The following is a 15,681-nucleotide window of genomic DNA, read 5'->3' as shown; positions in this document are numbered from 1 at the left end:
GGCTGTGCCCCAGCGGCTCCCAAAGCTGTGGGGTTAGGCACCATGCATCCTTGCAATCAGCTTTATCTTGTTTTGGGAAAATTCCAGCTTTTTCTGGAGAATCCAGACTGCCTTGGCCAAGCTGAGGCTGCCTTAGAGGTGGGGGGCTTCATGGGTGTGAGGTGGGGACCCCCGCCTGGGCACAGTTGGCACAAAGCTGGGTGAGAGCAGCAGGGATGGGGCAGGATTTGGGCCCCAGGGTCTGTGCTGGTACAAGTGGGGGCCCCCCAATGCCCCCCCGGTGAAGTCACACCCTGCTAGGGCTGTCCTTGAAGGCTGCCAATAACTCAGACACCAGGAGAGGGGGGTTAACTTTTAATACAACGTATATTTATTGCAAACAATAATATACAAAAAAAAAAAAAAAAAAGGTAAGTTTCACGAAGAGAAGGATCTTGCGAACAAAACAAAACAAAAACTTACCTAAAGACAAAATATGATTTAAATGACAGGTCTTTTAAGTTACAGAAATACTTTAAAAAGATCTGCTTTTATACAGAAATAGAAAGATGCCATATTATAAGAGTGCTTTAAGATTTTTTTTTCTTCTACTGAATCCCTAAAAAAAAAATGTTAACAAATATATAATTTTTTTAAATAAAAAAAAAAGTTTGCTGTCTTTTTTAAAAAGCAATCCTTAACTGTTCAGCCACAGCTTCACCAAAGTCCGTGTCCCCACCTCGAGCCATTTTTGGGGGGGGGGATGGAAGGCTAAAAACGGTGCCGCCCCGCGCAGGCGCCGCCGGGGCGTTGGGTCTCGTCCTCGCACGAGCTCGTGTGTCCCAGAGAGCTGAGGCAGAAAACAAGGCAAATGATTCAGTGATACGCTACATTTGCAATCTTTAGTTTGTACAAATTCTTTTTCTTTTTTTTTTTCCAGTTTATCCTTAAGACGAAAGAACAAAAAAAAAAGGAAGAGCACAAGTTTGTACAAACCCAGGACACAGATTCCAAAAAGAATAATAATAATAATAATAAAAAAGGAATTAAAGAGATAAATAAAGAACTGGTTACAGTTTAGACCATAATTTAACAGGCACGGTTACCTTCCAAATAATGCTCCAACAAACGTAATCGCTTTTGAAAGGACTTAAAATAGAAGGGAGATTTTTTTTTTTAAAAAAAAGAAAAAAAATCATGATTAAAAACTGCTCTTCTCATAGAATAAATAATTTAAAGTCTCTCTGACGTCCCTCGAGCAGCCCACGGAAGCCAAGGAGCCCAGGGCTGGGTTCTGCATCAGCACCGGGGCGTGAAGGGAGCAGGGACGGGCAGAGCTGGGGACCAGTGATTATCACAGGGCTGCTTTAAGGCTTCTCCATAGCACTTTTTTTTTTTTTTGATGTATTTATTATTATTTTTTCTTAAGGCTCAAGGTTATTAAAAAATAAAGTTAAAATCTCCTCCTGGCTGCTTTTTTTTTTTTTTTTTTTTTTTTTTTTGCTATTCTCGAGTTAGAAAAATAAAGCCTCTTCTATGCTCATCCCCGCACAGGCTCAGCTCACGTCTCCCGCGCTGCAGAGCTGACCATCGCCACGCCTGGCGCTGGCCGCTGACAGAGCTTTGTTCCGAGTTAGAAGCACGCAGTTTTGCTTTTTTATTTTTATTTTTAGAGAAAAAAAGACACTTACTCTATACAAAAATACCTCTGACTGCAAGAAAACCTAGGACTGCTCCACTAAGTGTCATTTTTAGCTGTTGGAAAAATAAGAGCATTTAAAAAATCTCTAAAAAATATGTATAAATCCCCGCAAATTGGAAACGAATCATACACAGTACATACTAAAAAATATTTAAAATAGAGAATATTCCTCACAGAGGACTGAGTTTTCTCTTTTTCCCCCCCATTTTTTTTTCTTTTTTTTTAATTACTGCTAAAAAAAAAACTTGTTACAAAAGTCCAGAGAACGGATAACCGAGCCGCTTGCTAGAAATCTCATGGCCTTGCGCCCTCGAAGCCAAGTCCAAGTCCAGTCCTTGCTGCACCGCGGGCTCTCGGAGCGGTCTCGCCACTCCCCGGGGGATGCTGAAGTGCAGAAGGCTCGAGGCGCTCCCTCCTCCCCGCCGCCTTGAACTTGAGCGTCTTTTTTTTATTTCTTTTTTAATTATTATTTTGATTTTCAAAGCAGGAAAAGTCTGCGGAAGTTCTCTGCTCTTGTTGCTGCTTCTGCGATTTTTTTTTTTTTCCTCTCGTTTATTTATTTATTTTTAAATGGCTTTTAGGGTCTGGTGAGCTGTGTGTAGACGGGCTGTTCCCAGTGCTGCGGGCTGTGGGTCTGGGGGATGGAGGGGACCCCAGAAGTGTCTGCGATGGGGGTGTACATGGGGCGCTGCGTGGGGTTCATGTAGGTGAAGGTGGAGTACAGGCTGCTGCTCTGCCCGGCGGCGTGGCTGTAGTAGGAGCCGGAGTTCTGGTGCTCGCTGTAGTCGTACTGGGAGCGGGTGATGGGGGGGTAGGAGGAGCCGTAGTGCTGCAGGTTGAAGGAGCTGTAGTTGAGCTGCTGCGGCGAGTGCTGCTGCTGCTCGCTGTAGTGGCTGGGGCTCAGCTGCTCCGTCTTGATGTGCGTCCGCTGCTGCGCCTGGCCCTGCTCGCCGCTCAGCGCCGGCAGCCCGTGCTGCGCCGGGGGCTGCTGGGGGGGCTGTGGTGGGGGTTGAGGCTGCTGCTTGGACATCCAGACGTGCCCGGCACCGGCCGGCGAGCCGGCCGAGCTGCTGATACCGTAGCTGCCGGTGTAGGTGACCTGGCCGGGTTGGCCGTGGGTGGCCGGGACCCCCGGGTGGCCGTTGGGGGGGAGGTACTGGTCGAATTCGTTGACGTCGAAGGTTTCGATGTTGGAGATGACGTCGCTGCTGAGCTCGCCGATGTCGACGTCTCGGAAGTCGATGTGGGGCGGCTGCCGGCCGCCTTCTTGCAAGGGGCGGCCCTCGCGCTTCAGGTCCTGCTTGCCCGGCTGCGCGTCCGTCTTGGGGGTGGTGGGGGGCGTGGGGGGGCCCTGCGATTGCCCTGCGGAGGAAGGAGAGGGCACGTGCGTGAAGGGGGTGTCGCTCTTAATGGGATCATGGTGATAATGGGTAATTAATGCAAGGCAGCAGCGCCTGGCCAGGGGGGAGCAGCTGTTTGGGGTAACACAAACAGCTCCGGGTGCGGGCACCACAAACACCGGCCCTGTCGGTGCTGATTTATCCTGTTAGGTAAAACAACTGAGACTTCAGAGACAAGCCATTTGAGCAGGGACAGCTTTCTGTTTACTTTTTATTTTTTTTTAAAGCACAGGTTCCCATTGCTCATGGGCAGAGTGGGGTGGAAGTGTCTCCAAGGGCTGGCACATGCAGGCGAGCACCGCTGTGCCTGTGCTACAGGCAAGGCTGGTGGGCGGCCACACAGCCAGCCCCTTCTCCCTGCATTTAAGGCTCTGTTTCATGGTTTTCCCCCCTCCCCATACCTGATCCTGGCCTGTTATGGGATGCATCCTTGCTCAAAGAGCTGTGGCTTAACTCAGAGAGGGGCAGAGGGCCGCGGGTACCTACCCGAGTGCTCCCCAGGGGAGTGCACCTCGCTGATGCTGGAGGACGACTGCGGGGAGTCCGCCTGCAGCGCCTTGAAGATGGCGTTGGGGGAGATGTGGGTCTGCTCGGAGCCTTCCTCCTGCTCCGACTGCCCGTTCTTCACCGACTTCCTCCGCCGTGGCTGGTACTTGTAGTCGGGGTGGTCCTTCTTGTGCTGCACCCGCAGCCGCTCGGCCTCCTCCACGAAGGGACGCTTCTCGCTCTCGTTCAGCAGCCTGGGGGGGGCACAGGGCAAGGAGTCAGCTGGTTTACGGGGTGCTCTAGGGGCTCTCCCCACTATGGCATTAACATCAGCCCATCCTATCCCCAAACCTTCCCTCTGATCCCCCCACCAGGAATGCAAACTCCCCCCAGCGTTGAACCCCCTGGCTGGGGTGCACGCTGGTTGTCACCCCATTTCCCCTCACAGCCAGATTGTTTTGGTGGCCAAAGGAGAGGTGTAGGAGCCGTGGCAGGGTCTGGCCCTTGCAGTTCCCAGCCTGCCCCCCCTGCTTTGGGTGCACACCCCGTCCCCGGGGCGCTTTGGGTGACGGCTCCTTCCCTGCCTGCCAGGGACGGATTTGCTCACTGCTTTCTCCTCCGGCTGCGGGAGCAGCCGCAAATTTAGGATTTCCACCCCCTCCTTTCTGCAGTCAGCCAGAGGCAGCCAGGTGACTCACTTTCCTTCTGTTTTTCTCCCCTCCCTGCCTTATTTTGGAAGTCGGAGGGCACCCAGCCATGCGCGCTCAGGGCACCCACCCACCCGGAGCTTGGCACAGCCTCACCGGCTTTTGCCCTGCGCCTGGCTTCTGCCACCCCCTCCCCGCATTGCCTCTCCTCTCCTGCATGAAGCTGATGCAATCCGGCAGGACCATCGCCTCCCCAGACAGGAGCGTGATCGAATGCCCACCGAGGCAGGCCCTGCTCTCCCCCCCAGCCATGGGGGTCCCCCTCGCACCCACACCTTTCTCAGGCAGAGGAACCCCTCGCAAGACCATGAGCTGGCCGCGGGGAGCCACTTTCCCTGCTTTTCCCCTACTATTCTGGCTTCCCTTCCACCAAGCAAAGTTGCCTGCGCATGCAAAAGTTTTCAGCAAGTTTTCCAATCCTCAAACCCTCCTCTCCCTCCTTTCCCACCTCCTCCTCCTGCTGTTACAACCAGAGCAGACTTTGCAGGCTGCAGCCTCCCTCCGGCATCCCCCCCTAGCCCCAGCCCACCCCAAAGCAGCGGGACCCGAGCGCTCCCAGCCCCGCACTCACCTCCAGAGCTTGCCCAGGGTCTTGCTGAGCTCCGCGTTGTGCAGATGAGGGTACTGATCAGCCAGCTTCCTCCGGGCCGCCTGGGCCCACACCATGAAGGCGTTCATGGGTCTCTTCACGTGGGGCTTGTTTTTGCTGGATCCGTTCACCCGGACCGGCATGGGCACCAGGGTCCAGTCGTAGCCCTTGAGCACTTGGCTCACCGCCTCTCGGATGCACACCGGGAACTTGTCCTCGTCGCTCTCCTTCTTCAGGTCCGGGTCGCCCTTGGGGAAGGTGTTTTCTTGGGGTCTGGTGTTCTCCGTGTCCGAGCCGGATCCAGAGGGGCAGGGGGACCCGGCGGAGTCATCCGACATGGTGGGGCTGGGGGCGTCGGAGATACATTTGTCCTGTTCTTCTGTCATTTTCATGAAGGGGTCTAGGAGATTCATGCGAGAAAGTGGCGGAGGGGGGGAGCAGGGGGGCGAAAAAATTCAAAATAAAAAAGAACCAGCTGGCTAAGGGGGCAGGGTTTAAAAAATAAAAAATAAAAAGAGCAAAACGAGGAGAGGCGAAGTCTCCACCAGCGTGCAGCCCGGCCGGGGAGAGGAGGGAAGAAAGCCGGAAAAAGTTTGCAAAAGTTGCTTTTTTTTATTATTATTATGACGATGATGATGATTTTCTCGTTCCCTGCCCGTCCAAAAAATCGAGCAGAGGGGGAAGGGAAGAAGAAGAAGAAGAGGAGGAGGAGGAGGAGGGAAAACTTTTTGCAAGTTGCGCGAGGCGGAGGAGCGGGGCCGGGCGCTGCCCGGCGGTGTGCGCGGCGCGGCTCCGCAGCGCGGCTTCTGCGCCCCGCGCCGCTGCGCGGGAATAAATACCCTGCGCGGCCTTTTCGGGCCGCCAGCGCTCCTCCAATAGCAGCCCGGCCCCCGGGGGCTGGCGGGCACGCTATTGGCTGAGAGGCCGCCGAAGGGGCGGGGCCGAGCGGGCGCGCAACTCCGCGCTGCGCCGCGCAAAAGGGGGCGGCGCGGGGGGCGCGCAACGCGGAGCTTCCCCAGCGCTGCGCGCTGCGCGGCTCTTTGCGCGCCCCCCGCCAAAGGGTTTGGGGCTTTGTTGGGTGCCGAGCCCCGCGGTGCTGGGGTGGGGGGAGGATCCTGCACGGTCCCTGCGTCCCCCCCTTTCCCTGCGGAGCAGCGCGCAGGGGCCGGTTGAGGATTTTGGGGGCGCTGCGCGGCGCCGTCCGGAGGGGGCGCCAAAAGCCCAGGAACGGCGAGGGGAGAACGGGGGCGGGGAGCGGCCGGGGAGGGGGCTGCGGGGCACCGCCCCTGCTGGGGCTGGGCAGTGTGAGGGGGGCACGGAGCCCCAAATCCCCTAAATCCACTTTTTTTTTTTTTTAAATATTATTACAACTTTTTTTTTTAGGGAGCACCCGGTGGGTGCTTTGCTCTGCTTTGCTCGGTGCCCCTTGCACCGCGGTGCCTCCGGGACCCCCCCTCATCCCCGGTGCTGTCCGGGGCTCCTCGGATGCCCGCTGGCACCGTCCCGTCCCCTCCCGTGTCCCCCCCGCCCATGGGTGCCGCTGGGCGAGGGGAAGGGGCTCGGCCCCTCCTCCGTGCCCCCGCCCGGCTTTGCCCAGTTGACCAAGGCGCCTCGGCGGGACACAAGGGCAGAAAGCAAACAAACGAGCCCTGGGAGCCTTCCAGGTCCTATCTCTGGATAAATACAAATATTGCCCTTTGTAGTGAATCACCCGGTACCTGCGTTTTATGAGCGTGCTGCTTTTTCACGTGCGTAAGGCTGAGCACGGGGTGCTGGCAGAAGCACGTTACCTAAACGGAGAGCAGCGCAGAGCTCAGCTTTTGGGGTTTTGGGGGAGAAAGGCTTTTTTGGGGAGATGCCCCTTTTGGGGAGCAGATGTGCACGCAGCCCGGTGAGCTGCCCACCTTCCCCGCGTCCCACCCCTGCGCGCTCGGCTCCAGGATGGAGGAGCTTCCATCGGTGCTCCCGTGCAAAACCCGCAGACCATAATTTTTCGACTCACGTGTTGATGTTGGTGCTTTATTGAGGCTGCTTAAATTCGCAGCTTTTGTCCTTTTTGGACAATTCTCAGGGCAGTGGCTGGCTTGGGAGCTGTGCGGTGGTGTGGATCCCTCATTGTCACCGTTCCGCCGTTACGTTTATAAGGGGTCTTTTAAAAGTACTGGAAAAGGCACATGAAAAAGGTTAAAAAAAAAAAAAAGTTTTTAAAAAAAAAAGTAAAAAAGAAAGAAAAAGGCAGTGGAGGAAGGAGCTCTGAATAAATGCATTTGCAAGCAATCTCCCCGCTAGACCCTGCTTGTCTTTTGCTATCTTTCCCTGAGATTTTTTTTGCTTGCAAACTTTTGGGAAGTAGTTATCTTTGGGGGAGTTGCAAGGTAAGTGCCTGTCCTATTTACAGAGCCTTTGTCTGACAGAACGGGGGACAGAGCAGATGTGGATTTCTCTTCATGAGCATTTGGGGTTTCTTATGCTTGTCTGCGGCGCAGAAGACCATTTTCACAGCCTTCTGTATCTTTTCTTTGCTAACTGTGCCGTAATCCAATAGGAGATATGCTGAATTTTGTATCATTATTTGCAGCGAAAAGAGAAAACTTATAATAAAAGTTAAAGGGGAAAATTTTGAAATATTTTCTCTTGGCAATTTCAGCTCTAGGTTAGTGCCTGAGTGGAATTTAGCTCAGCAGATCTCTTTTAACGTACGTATTTGTTATAGGAACATCAAAGAAAACTCAGGCAGGAGATTGTTCTTATCTCAGCTGGAGCTGTTCTAGCAAAAATCCGAACAAATGTACCTGTAGGAGAAAAGTACGGTGACAACAGATTGTTCCAGGGCTTTACTGCTGATTGGCAGAGATAAACACAAAAACAATTTGGGAGGATAATTGATTTAATGAAAAGTGTAATAATTAGAACATTTTTCATTCGGAAAGTCCATCTGCTGAAAGGGACTCTGCCTTTTCATTACAAAAGAATCCGTTTTAACAAAAGAAAGTAGTTTGGCAAGTTTGAACAATAAACAAAAGCGAAATGTAAAGGAGCTTTCCAGTTCTGTTATCGCACGTAATTTTATAATTTCTGAATTACTATTTTGAATTCCTGTTCTGTGGACTATTTAGACGATACGGACAAGTTGATTAATCACAGTCATTTTGCAAGGTTAGAAGTTTCCTTTAAAGTGACAAGCTGTTGGTGCTTTTACGCCAGGATGGAAGTTTTCTTTTCTTTTTGAAGAATTAACATTGTTTTATCCTAAGTGGCAAGCTCAGGTACTAGGAAAGATTTTTAGCAAGAAGCCTGCGGGTGTTGGTCCTCATTTGATGTTTTTATTCCTCATGCTAAATCAACCCTCTGTTTTTTAGGGAACAATCCTTGCAAGCCTCCGAGCAGAGAGCGAACGGGGTGAGGTTTTAGCAGCAAAGGGGACAGCGGCTGCGTGGGGGCTTTGGGGGGATTTTTCCCTCCAGCCCTACAAACGCAGCGCAGCAATACAAGCGTACATCAGGGCTGGTGTGCTGCAACACGCTGTGATTTACTGGGGTTTTCTGGGGGCTCACCCCATGAACCTGGGTGTGTTTGCTCCTTCCTGATGCCGTCGTGCCTCCTGTCCCGCTGCGGGCGGTGCGGGAGCACCCGGCTGAGGGATCTTTGGTGGGTGCTGGCCTCGTGAGGCAGGCAGTGATGGCACCCAGCCCCTCTGACCTCACGTGCTGCCCACGGAGCAGCTCCCCAGGTCGGTGACAGACCCACTTTGATGCTGGCACGCTGCCTTCCCACGCGGGGAAACACTTTCCTGCTCGCCTGTGCCACGCTGTGAAAGCCGCCTCTATGATGGCTCTGGGGGCAAAATGGCAAGATTTGGCTTCGGGCAGAATTCCCTAAAAAACAAAGATGCTCCTGCAGCCAGGATGTGCTGATACCTCTTTGTTTTGATATAAAAATTGATTATTTGGGTTGTTATCGATAGCACAAAACATGGATGCCAGATCCAATCATGCCATGGAAGCTGGCCGGGACTGCTGCTGCCTTTTTGGGGCAGCTCCTGGGGGGGTGCAGTGCGGTTAATTGCGGTGTAATTAATGTTCCTACCTGTAAGAATCACTCCCTCCTCAACAACAATACTAAAAATGAGAGTTTTGCTGCACCCACCACGCACAAAATCATTCCCACAGCTCACAAGGCTTTGCACGCTCCGGGGTTTTTGCTCAATAATAAATCGCGGCTGGGAGCCAGGAAGGGTCAGCCCTGCCCCTGGCTGCAGCCGAACGTTTTCACGTGTGGCACAAGATGTTAGCATTTTAGTTAATTTTTCTCAATCAGCTTGTTTCCAGTCACGGTTGGGTCTTCAGTGCTCTTCTTCGTACATCTCCCCAAACCGGCTGTTGGTGCGCTGAGCGATGAACACTGCTTTTCCCTCGCTAACACACGTTGCTTCTGCAAAGGCTGTCGGGACCCTGCGCTGGGGGACGTGGATGGTCCCCAGACACACGCTGGGCATCGAGGCCCTTTCCAGGCTTGTTGGGGCTGGGCTCGCTGGGAGCTGACCCCACAGCCCCCGGGGGCGGCTGAGCATCCTGCCCTGCGCACAGCGCGGCTCCTGCCCCTTTGGTGCAGTGCCCACTTAGTTTTCAAAATCCTGAGTGTTCCTCAGGCTGTTTGATGTGTCCTTATCAGAAGGTCATTGCATATTTTTTTTTCTTTAAAAAAATATATATATTTTTAAAATAAAACAGTTAATTGTTGATGTTTAAGTGGCAAAATTGTCATTCGCTTTGCAGCTTTTCATTTTTCATCGTTTTCATTTTTAAAAATTGTTCTCTTTATCTGTCCCATCCTGATAATATACAGCTGCTCCAGGTTGAGCAGGAGACAACGCCGTGTGTTGATTCAAGCTTTACAAATAATGAACTGGGGATGGGTGAGAAAGCTGGGGAACTGGCAGCTTTTTCCCCCTCCTTTTTTTTTGGCTCATAAGGGAACAGGGAACCTGGAGACTCCAAGACAAGTGCCTGGAAGATATTTGCTTTTACGGCGTTTTAATTCATGCCTAAAAATATCGTCCTGCCGGACTCGGTGAATAGAATAGAGTGAAAGAATTTCGGGAGTCGGGAGTGGAGAATCTCAGCGCCGCCGTAAAATCATTGGGATTATTTATAAGGACGGAGCCGGGTAGCAGTGTTAATTTGACCACGTCTGTCTGTTTTAGCTATTAAATAACTGCACGCTCGTTGTGGCTGGTGGAATAGCATCACTTTCAATAGCCTCAAGATTTACCATTTAAAAAATAAGCAAAGGCGAAGCCACCGGGGGCCAGATCCTGCCAGTGGTGATCAGGATTGGGCTGAATCTCAGAGAAAGCGGTGAAAGCATCGTGGTCATTTGGATCAGAGAAACACTTTTTCCCCTGGAAAAAGCTAAAAATACGAGAATATGAGAAAAGGAGGGGGAAAACGCCTTTTTTTTAAATTTTTTTTTTTTGAACGTGCTGATTGCTAATACCTGGGCTGCTCAGCCGCTCCCCAGCTTGCCGGGCTGTTTACCCAGAGGCGAGTCCAGCGGCTGATTTATTCTCCTGCGTTTTGGAGTCCAGCTCTGTGCGCCGAGCAGCACCGGACAGGCTGTAAGGCTCCTTGGCTCCGGCGCAGGCTCCGCCATGGTAAATAGACATAACCTTGCCCTTCTTTTCTGCTCTTTCTCCCCCAGTTGGAAGCCAAACTTGTGCCGCACAAACGCTCTTTTCTGGAGATTACAGTGATACATTTTAATTAATTAATTTATTTATTTGCTCGCAGCGTTTGGCTTGAGGCTTTACAAACTTTGGTGAGCGGAAAATTTATCAGGCTTAGCTAAAATAGAATGGAAATGCACAAAAGTGCTGAGTTTTTCTCCACGTTGAGGAAGAGGAGAATTATCGTGGTGACGAGTTTTGCCCAAGATCCACCTTTACCTTGTGTGAAAACCTTTGGCCTGATCGGGTCTGTCTGATGCTCTGCTGCCAGCTGTGGGTTAGCCTTGATTTGGGGCACTGAGGAGCAATCCTGCCCTGGTCCTGGTCCCTGGGGGGATGATGCCCACTTGGGGGGAGCTCTGGGCTCAGAGGGGGGGCCAGGCTCAGCAGCAGCCCTGTCCCCCCCCACCCGTCCCTGCGCAGAAACTGCCAGCTGGAGCTGGAAGCAGTCCTCAATGGGATGCTAAGATAAATCAATCTGGTTTGAATCACTTCGGGTGAAGTGATCAAAGCCAGAAGTAAAGCTCTGGTAATGAGGACAAAAGATGCAGTTTTCATTCATAACAATTCCGAGCTCTCCAGAAAAGGAAAAATGCCCCAGAGCAAACGCCAGCAATGAGTGATCAGCTCGATCAGTGTTGTCTTCTCCCTATTTTTTCTTATTTTTTTTCTGTAAATGAAGAATGTCCCAGCATCACTAGTGCTGTCGCAGCTCCGTCTGTGCTTGGTGTCACTCCCAGTTACATCGTGACCAGAGAGATGTGGTGGCTTCACCACTCGTGTCCCCGTGCTCGGGCAGGGCTGTGTGTGCCATCACAAAACAGTTAAAAAGAATTACGTTTCCTTTGAAAGGCATAAATCCTGATAATAAATTAAAAAGAAATCTCTCTACCCGGTTATAAATCCTGATGATTTTTGGTTTATATACACAATTTTTAGTTTTAGTTTGAGCCATGTGTTCGGCATGGCTCACCCCTGTAAGCGGCCGTTCGCTTGCAGCACGGCTGTGGCAGCTAACATGCTGTGCAAATCGTACATGATGTTTCGTAGTCACATACAGATAAATAAATGGCAGTAATTTTAAACCAGCCCTATTATGTTTTCCAAGCAATAGTTCAAATTACACAGCCCGGCAACAGCTTACAAGAAATCCATCAGAATTGGAAGGGGGAATAAAACTGCCATTCTCTCTACCTGTTTGTGCAGCTCCTTGCTAATGCAGGGAGAGCCCGACTGTTTATTTGGAGAAGTAAAGTTGTGGAAATATACTTGGAGGGTGTAATGTGGACAGCACGTGTTTCTGGGAGCTACCTGAAGTCTGCGTCCTAATCGCTTGCAGATGTCCCTGGGTCACTGATTTCCTATGGGCCAGCGAACGCCGCAGCGCCCACCCCTCCCGCTCGTCAAATTAAAAAAAAAAAAAAAGGGGGTGGTGGGTATGGGGGGGTGCACCCGGCTTCTGGAACTTGTAAAATTGTTTGTTTGGGTTGTTTCCAGCTCCCATCCCACCACTGCTCCTGAGTGATTTGGAAATTCTAGCTGCCAGGTCCATGTTCGGGTGGAACTATGATTTATTTGAAAAATAGAGAAATCTGCTATGGGATCACTTTTAGTTTGCTCAGGGTGGGGAGTTTATTTACACTGGGATTATTTATGTAAAAAAAGTGCAGTTTTCTCTACTGAGTAATAAACAGGGATTTGTTTGAGATATATATATATATATCTAAATACAGGCTCACGTATGCATGCGCTCACATATACTGAAAATACGTATATCTGCGTCTTGGTGCTCCTCTTTTATGCCAAGTGCATAGCCATGTGCCCGAGCACTGTATAAATATTTTATTTTACATATAAATCTTGGGACACGTCTAAGAATGTAGATAACAGCTTCTCTTGTTTGCAGTTAGCGTTGTGGTTCTCCCATGGGTGAAGGGTGCGCGGGGGCACCCTGCCCTCTCGCTCCTGGTTCATATGTGTTGCCGTCCCTTCGTGCACCCGTTGGACACGTTTAGGCATGGGAGACCCCAAAAACACATTCCTGGTGCTTTGGGCACATTTGCCCTGGTTGCTCTGCTGTTGGAGGTGCCTTTGTCCCTTCAGCGATGAGGGTTTGAATGAGGGTGGGAGCGAGTGCCGAGCCTTTTCCTAACCCAGAGGATGCTGCTGAGTGTGGAACGGTGTTTTCCCACTCCCAGGAAGACAGGGACATGGCACCGGGCAGCTCTTGGCCTTATATTCCAATGGGAAAACCACGTCAAGACATTTTTAAGGTGCCTGTTCTTTCTGTCAGCTGGATGACCTGGGCAGGCACCTGGTCTTGCAGGGCTGGCAGGATGCTCGCAGCAAAACCACAGCCCTGAGACCTTCCCTTTCTCTGTGCCTGTTTCCTCCCTTATTTGCCCCATGCTGGTAATTCAGGGGGTTTCCTGGGATGGGCTGCGAAAGGGGGCAGGGTGGGGGGGCCAAAAGGTGCCGAAATCCAAGGTTGGTTTTTAGTACCTGTCCCAGGGCTGGAGCAAGGACCAGTCCATACGCAGGCCAGCCCAGTCGTGGCTCCGTGCTGGGGATCCTCGCCAGAGGAGCCGCGTTAATTTCTCTCTGAATCACTATTTACTCCATAAACAGAAATTATTTTTATTTATTTTTTATTTTATTTTTATTATTTTTTATTTAACAATGATAATTTATTCCATTTTCTTTCTATTTTCATTTGCTTTTTTTGCGTTCCAAAACCGAAAGAACGGCTGCAGCAAGAGCAGCGTGCTTACGGTTAAAAGAAAACATAGCATAACACTCATCACTTTAAAATTAATACGGCAAGGCAGACTATGATAGAAAAACAGAAATCAGGAGGGCAGGGAGTGCTGGTTTTTCTGCGTCTGTCTGTCTACCTGTCTCTCCTATCTGTGACAGATTAGAAATATGCACCGGCCATTTAGCTTGGCAAAAAGCATACTTTTTTTGCACGAACATGAGAAAAAAAATCATCCTGCTGCTAAGTGGGAAAAGCTTATTCTGAGAATAACACCATCTAGCTCCCAGTTTTTACCTAGAAATGTTTGCTATGTCTTAATAATAACACAGAAAGTCTCAGACTCCATGACAGAATATCGTTATATTTTCTGGTTTTAGGAAAAAACCTATTATAAATATGTCTCCGAATGGTGTATATATACCTTGGCTTGCAGTTTAATTTGCTGTCAGTCTGAAACCACTCTTTATCGTAATCCCGGGTTCCTACTCATAACATACAGAACGATTTTTGACTTTGAAGAAAGGGATGAAAACAGGTGCTCCCTTCAGGAAAGAGACAAAATGCTGCTTTCTTGGAGCGGGGTGAGAGCATGATGGCAGGCAGTTATCTGGGAAACCCAACAAAAAAAAGATACCCCCCCCCCTTTTTTTTTTTTACTTTTTTTTTTTTTTTTTTTTTTTTTTTTTTTTTTTTTTACATTTAATTCTGAATCCCGCACTTGAGAATTTAGGGCTACAAATTCTACTTGCCGCACTTATCCAAAATAAACTCTGGCTGAAGAATAATATTTTAGTGGAGTAAATGAAACGGCCGCAAAAGAAGCATCATGAAAACATACCTTCGTGTGGAGCACGATTGTCGACTTAGTCCCGACCGGCTAAGCTCTGTCTTTTACAACCACTTAGGCTGGAGAGCGTGTACTGGGAATTCAGGGGGATCCAGGGAAGGAGATGACTTTTAATGTGGTGTTTTTAAACATAGCCCAGGTGCTCGCAACCGACTGTTGTGATCCCCCACCCAGTCTGTCCTCAGGTAGTTAACATTCACCAAAATATTGATGGCAGTTACCTTTCCTGCCAGCTCTTATCTGAGTGGGCTTGAGTAGGGCTTTGGCAGTGCCTGAAAGGAGGTATTGTTACCTTAAAAAAAAAAAAAATAGAAGAAAAAGAAAAAGGAAAAAAAAAAAAAAAAAGGCAAAGAAAACTGAAACAGCCAAGTTTGGGAACAAAGGAAGGTTTGGATCCGTGCTGCCTGGGACAGCACTGCGCCATCCGTCCCATATGGCTCTCTGCTTTGTGGCCCTGAGCTGATGCCTGCATGGCATCGGGGGTCTTTGCCCCCCAGGGAACTTGTTGTAGCTTCTTCTTTATCCCCTGTGCCCATCAGTGAGGCCTCTTAGTGTCCCTGTTTTGCGCCTGAACTCACACTGAACAGAGAATGCGGATGTGTACATGTGGCAAAGCGGATGTCAAATATATCAGTTCTTTGGGAATTTGTGAAGATGTAGTAAAATACTTTGCCTAGAAGAAGAGTGGTAGCGGGAGCTTCCCCTGACCTCAGAGCATCCACCGAAGCTGAGGCCAAGCCAAGGGAAGACAGGCTCCTCTCTTCTGCTTCCCAAACAACTTTTTGTGGGCTTTTTATTTAATTATTTGCGTATCTCAGACCATATCATTTGCCCTAGGTTGGCTCAAAGGCTGATTTTCAGATTCAGACCTACTTTGGCCTAAGTTTTATGGGCTCTAGCAGCCGGTCCTGTCGTGGCGTCTGAACAAAGCACGCCAAGGAGGTCCGGTCCTCTGCCACAACCTGAGCTGCCGTCCCTGGGAAGGCGACAAACCTCGGGTCTCCAAAATTACCCGAAACCACACAGATAACACCCACATTTTTTCTGTATTACTGGGGTAGGAGGGATGTATTTTGGGATAGGAAAAAATCCCCCGAAGAAAATCAAATCCAGTCTTACTGGTCGTGCAACATTTGTGAACGAAAAAGCCGGGAGCGGGATTGAGCGACTGGAGCCATGTGTGAAGGACGCTTCTGGGGCTGGATAAGGCTTTTGAGCCAACAACCAGCATTTATTTGACTGTTTCAGGGACCCCTGGGGCTCTGCCCTCCCAGGCAGGCTTGGTGCTGGTATCAGCAGTGTTAGGACTGTTGGCAGACAGTGCTTGGAGCTTGACCTTGCAGGCCGCTGAGTGCTTTCAGCTGACTCCGTGACTGCCTGGTGCTTTATGGCAGCATCCTGCAGCAGCTTGTGGTGGCTTTTTAGCAAAGAGCATCAAGGGTCCTCTCTTCAGCTGAGAAAATGAGGCTGTTTGCTCCTGCCACATGC

General features: G+C 50.3%; 2 protein-coding genes and 1 long non-coding RNA gene across 3 annotated transcripts in view; 1 reads left to right on the top strand and 2 right to left on the bottom strand.

Moving 5' to 3' along the window:
- The window catches only part of LOC311421102 (uncharacterized protein), a 119,477-nt gene that overhangs the window by 65,114 nt on the left and 38,682 nt on the right, over nt 1–15,681 (top strand). The gene's annotated exons all lie outside the window — the stretch shown is intronic.
- Nucleotides 348–5,659, bottom strand: SOX9 (SRY-box transcription factor 9). The gene is made up of 3 exons (XM_084492644.1): nt 4,846–5,659; nt 3,568–3,821; nt 348–3,043 (listed from the first exon to the last, which is right to left on the bottom strand). The coding sequence occupies exons 1-3, from the start codon at nt 5,274–5,276 to the stop codon at nt 2,259–2,261; spliced, it is 1,470 nt and encodes a 489-aa protein (XP_084348770.1). The 5' UTR covers nt 5,277–5,659; the 3' UTR covers nt 348–2,258.
- Nucleotides 6,582–14,318, bottom strand: LOC311421106. The gene is made up of 3 exons (XR_014684698.1): nt 14,185–14,318; nt 6,866–7,024; nt 6,582–6,653 (listed from the first exon to the last, which is right to left on the bottom strand). It is a non-coding gene; the product is annotated as an uncharacterized lncRNA (long non-coding RNA).

Source organism: Aythya ferina (genome assembly GCF_964211825.1).
Source record: "Aythya ferina genome assembly, chromosome: 18".
NCBI lineage: Eukaryota > Metazoa > Chordata > Aves > Anseriformes > Anatidae > Aythya > Aythya ferina.
The sequence above is the reverse complement of the archived record's forward strand: the minus strand, read 5'-3'. Positions and strand labels throughout refer to the sequence as shown.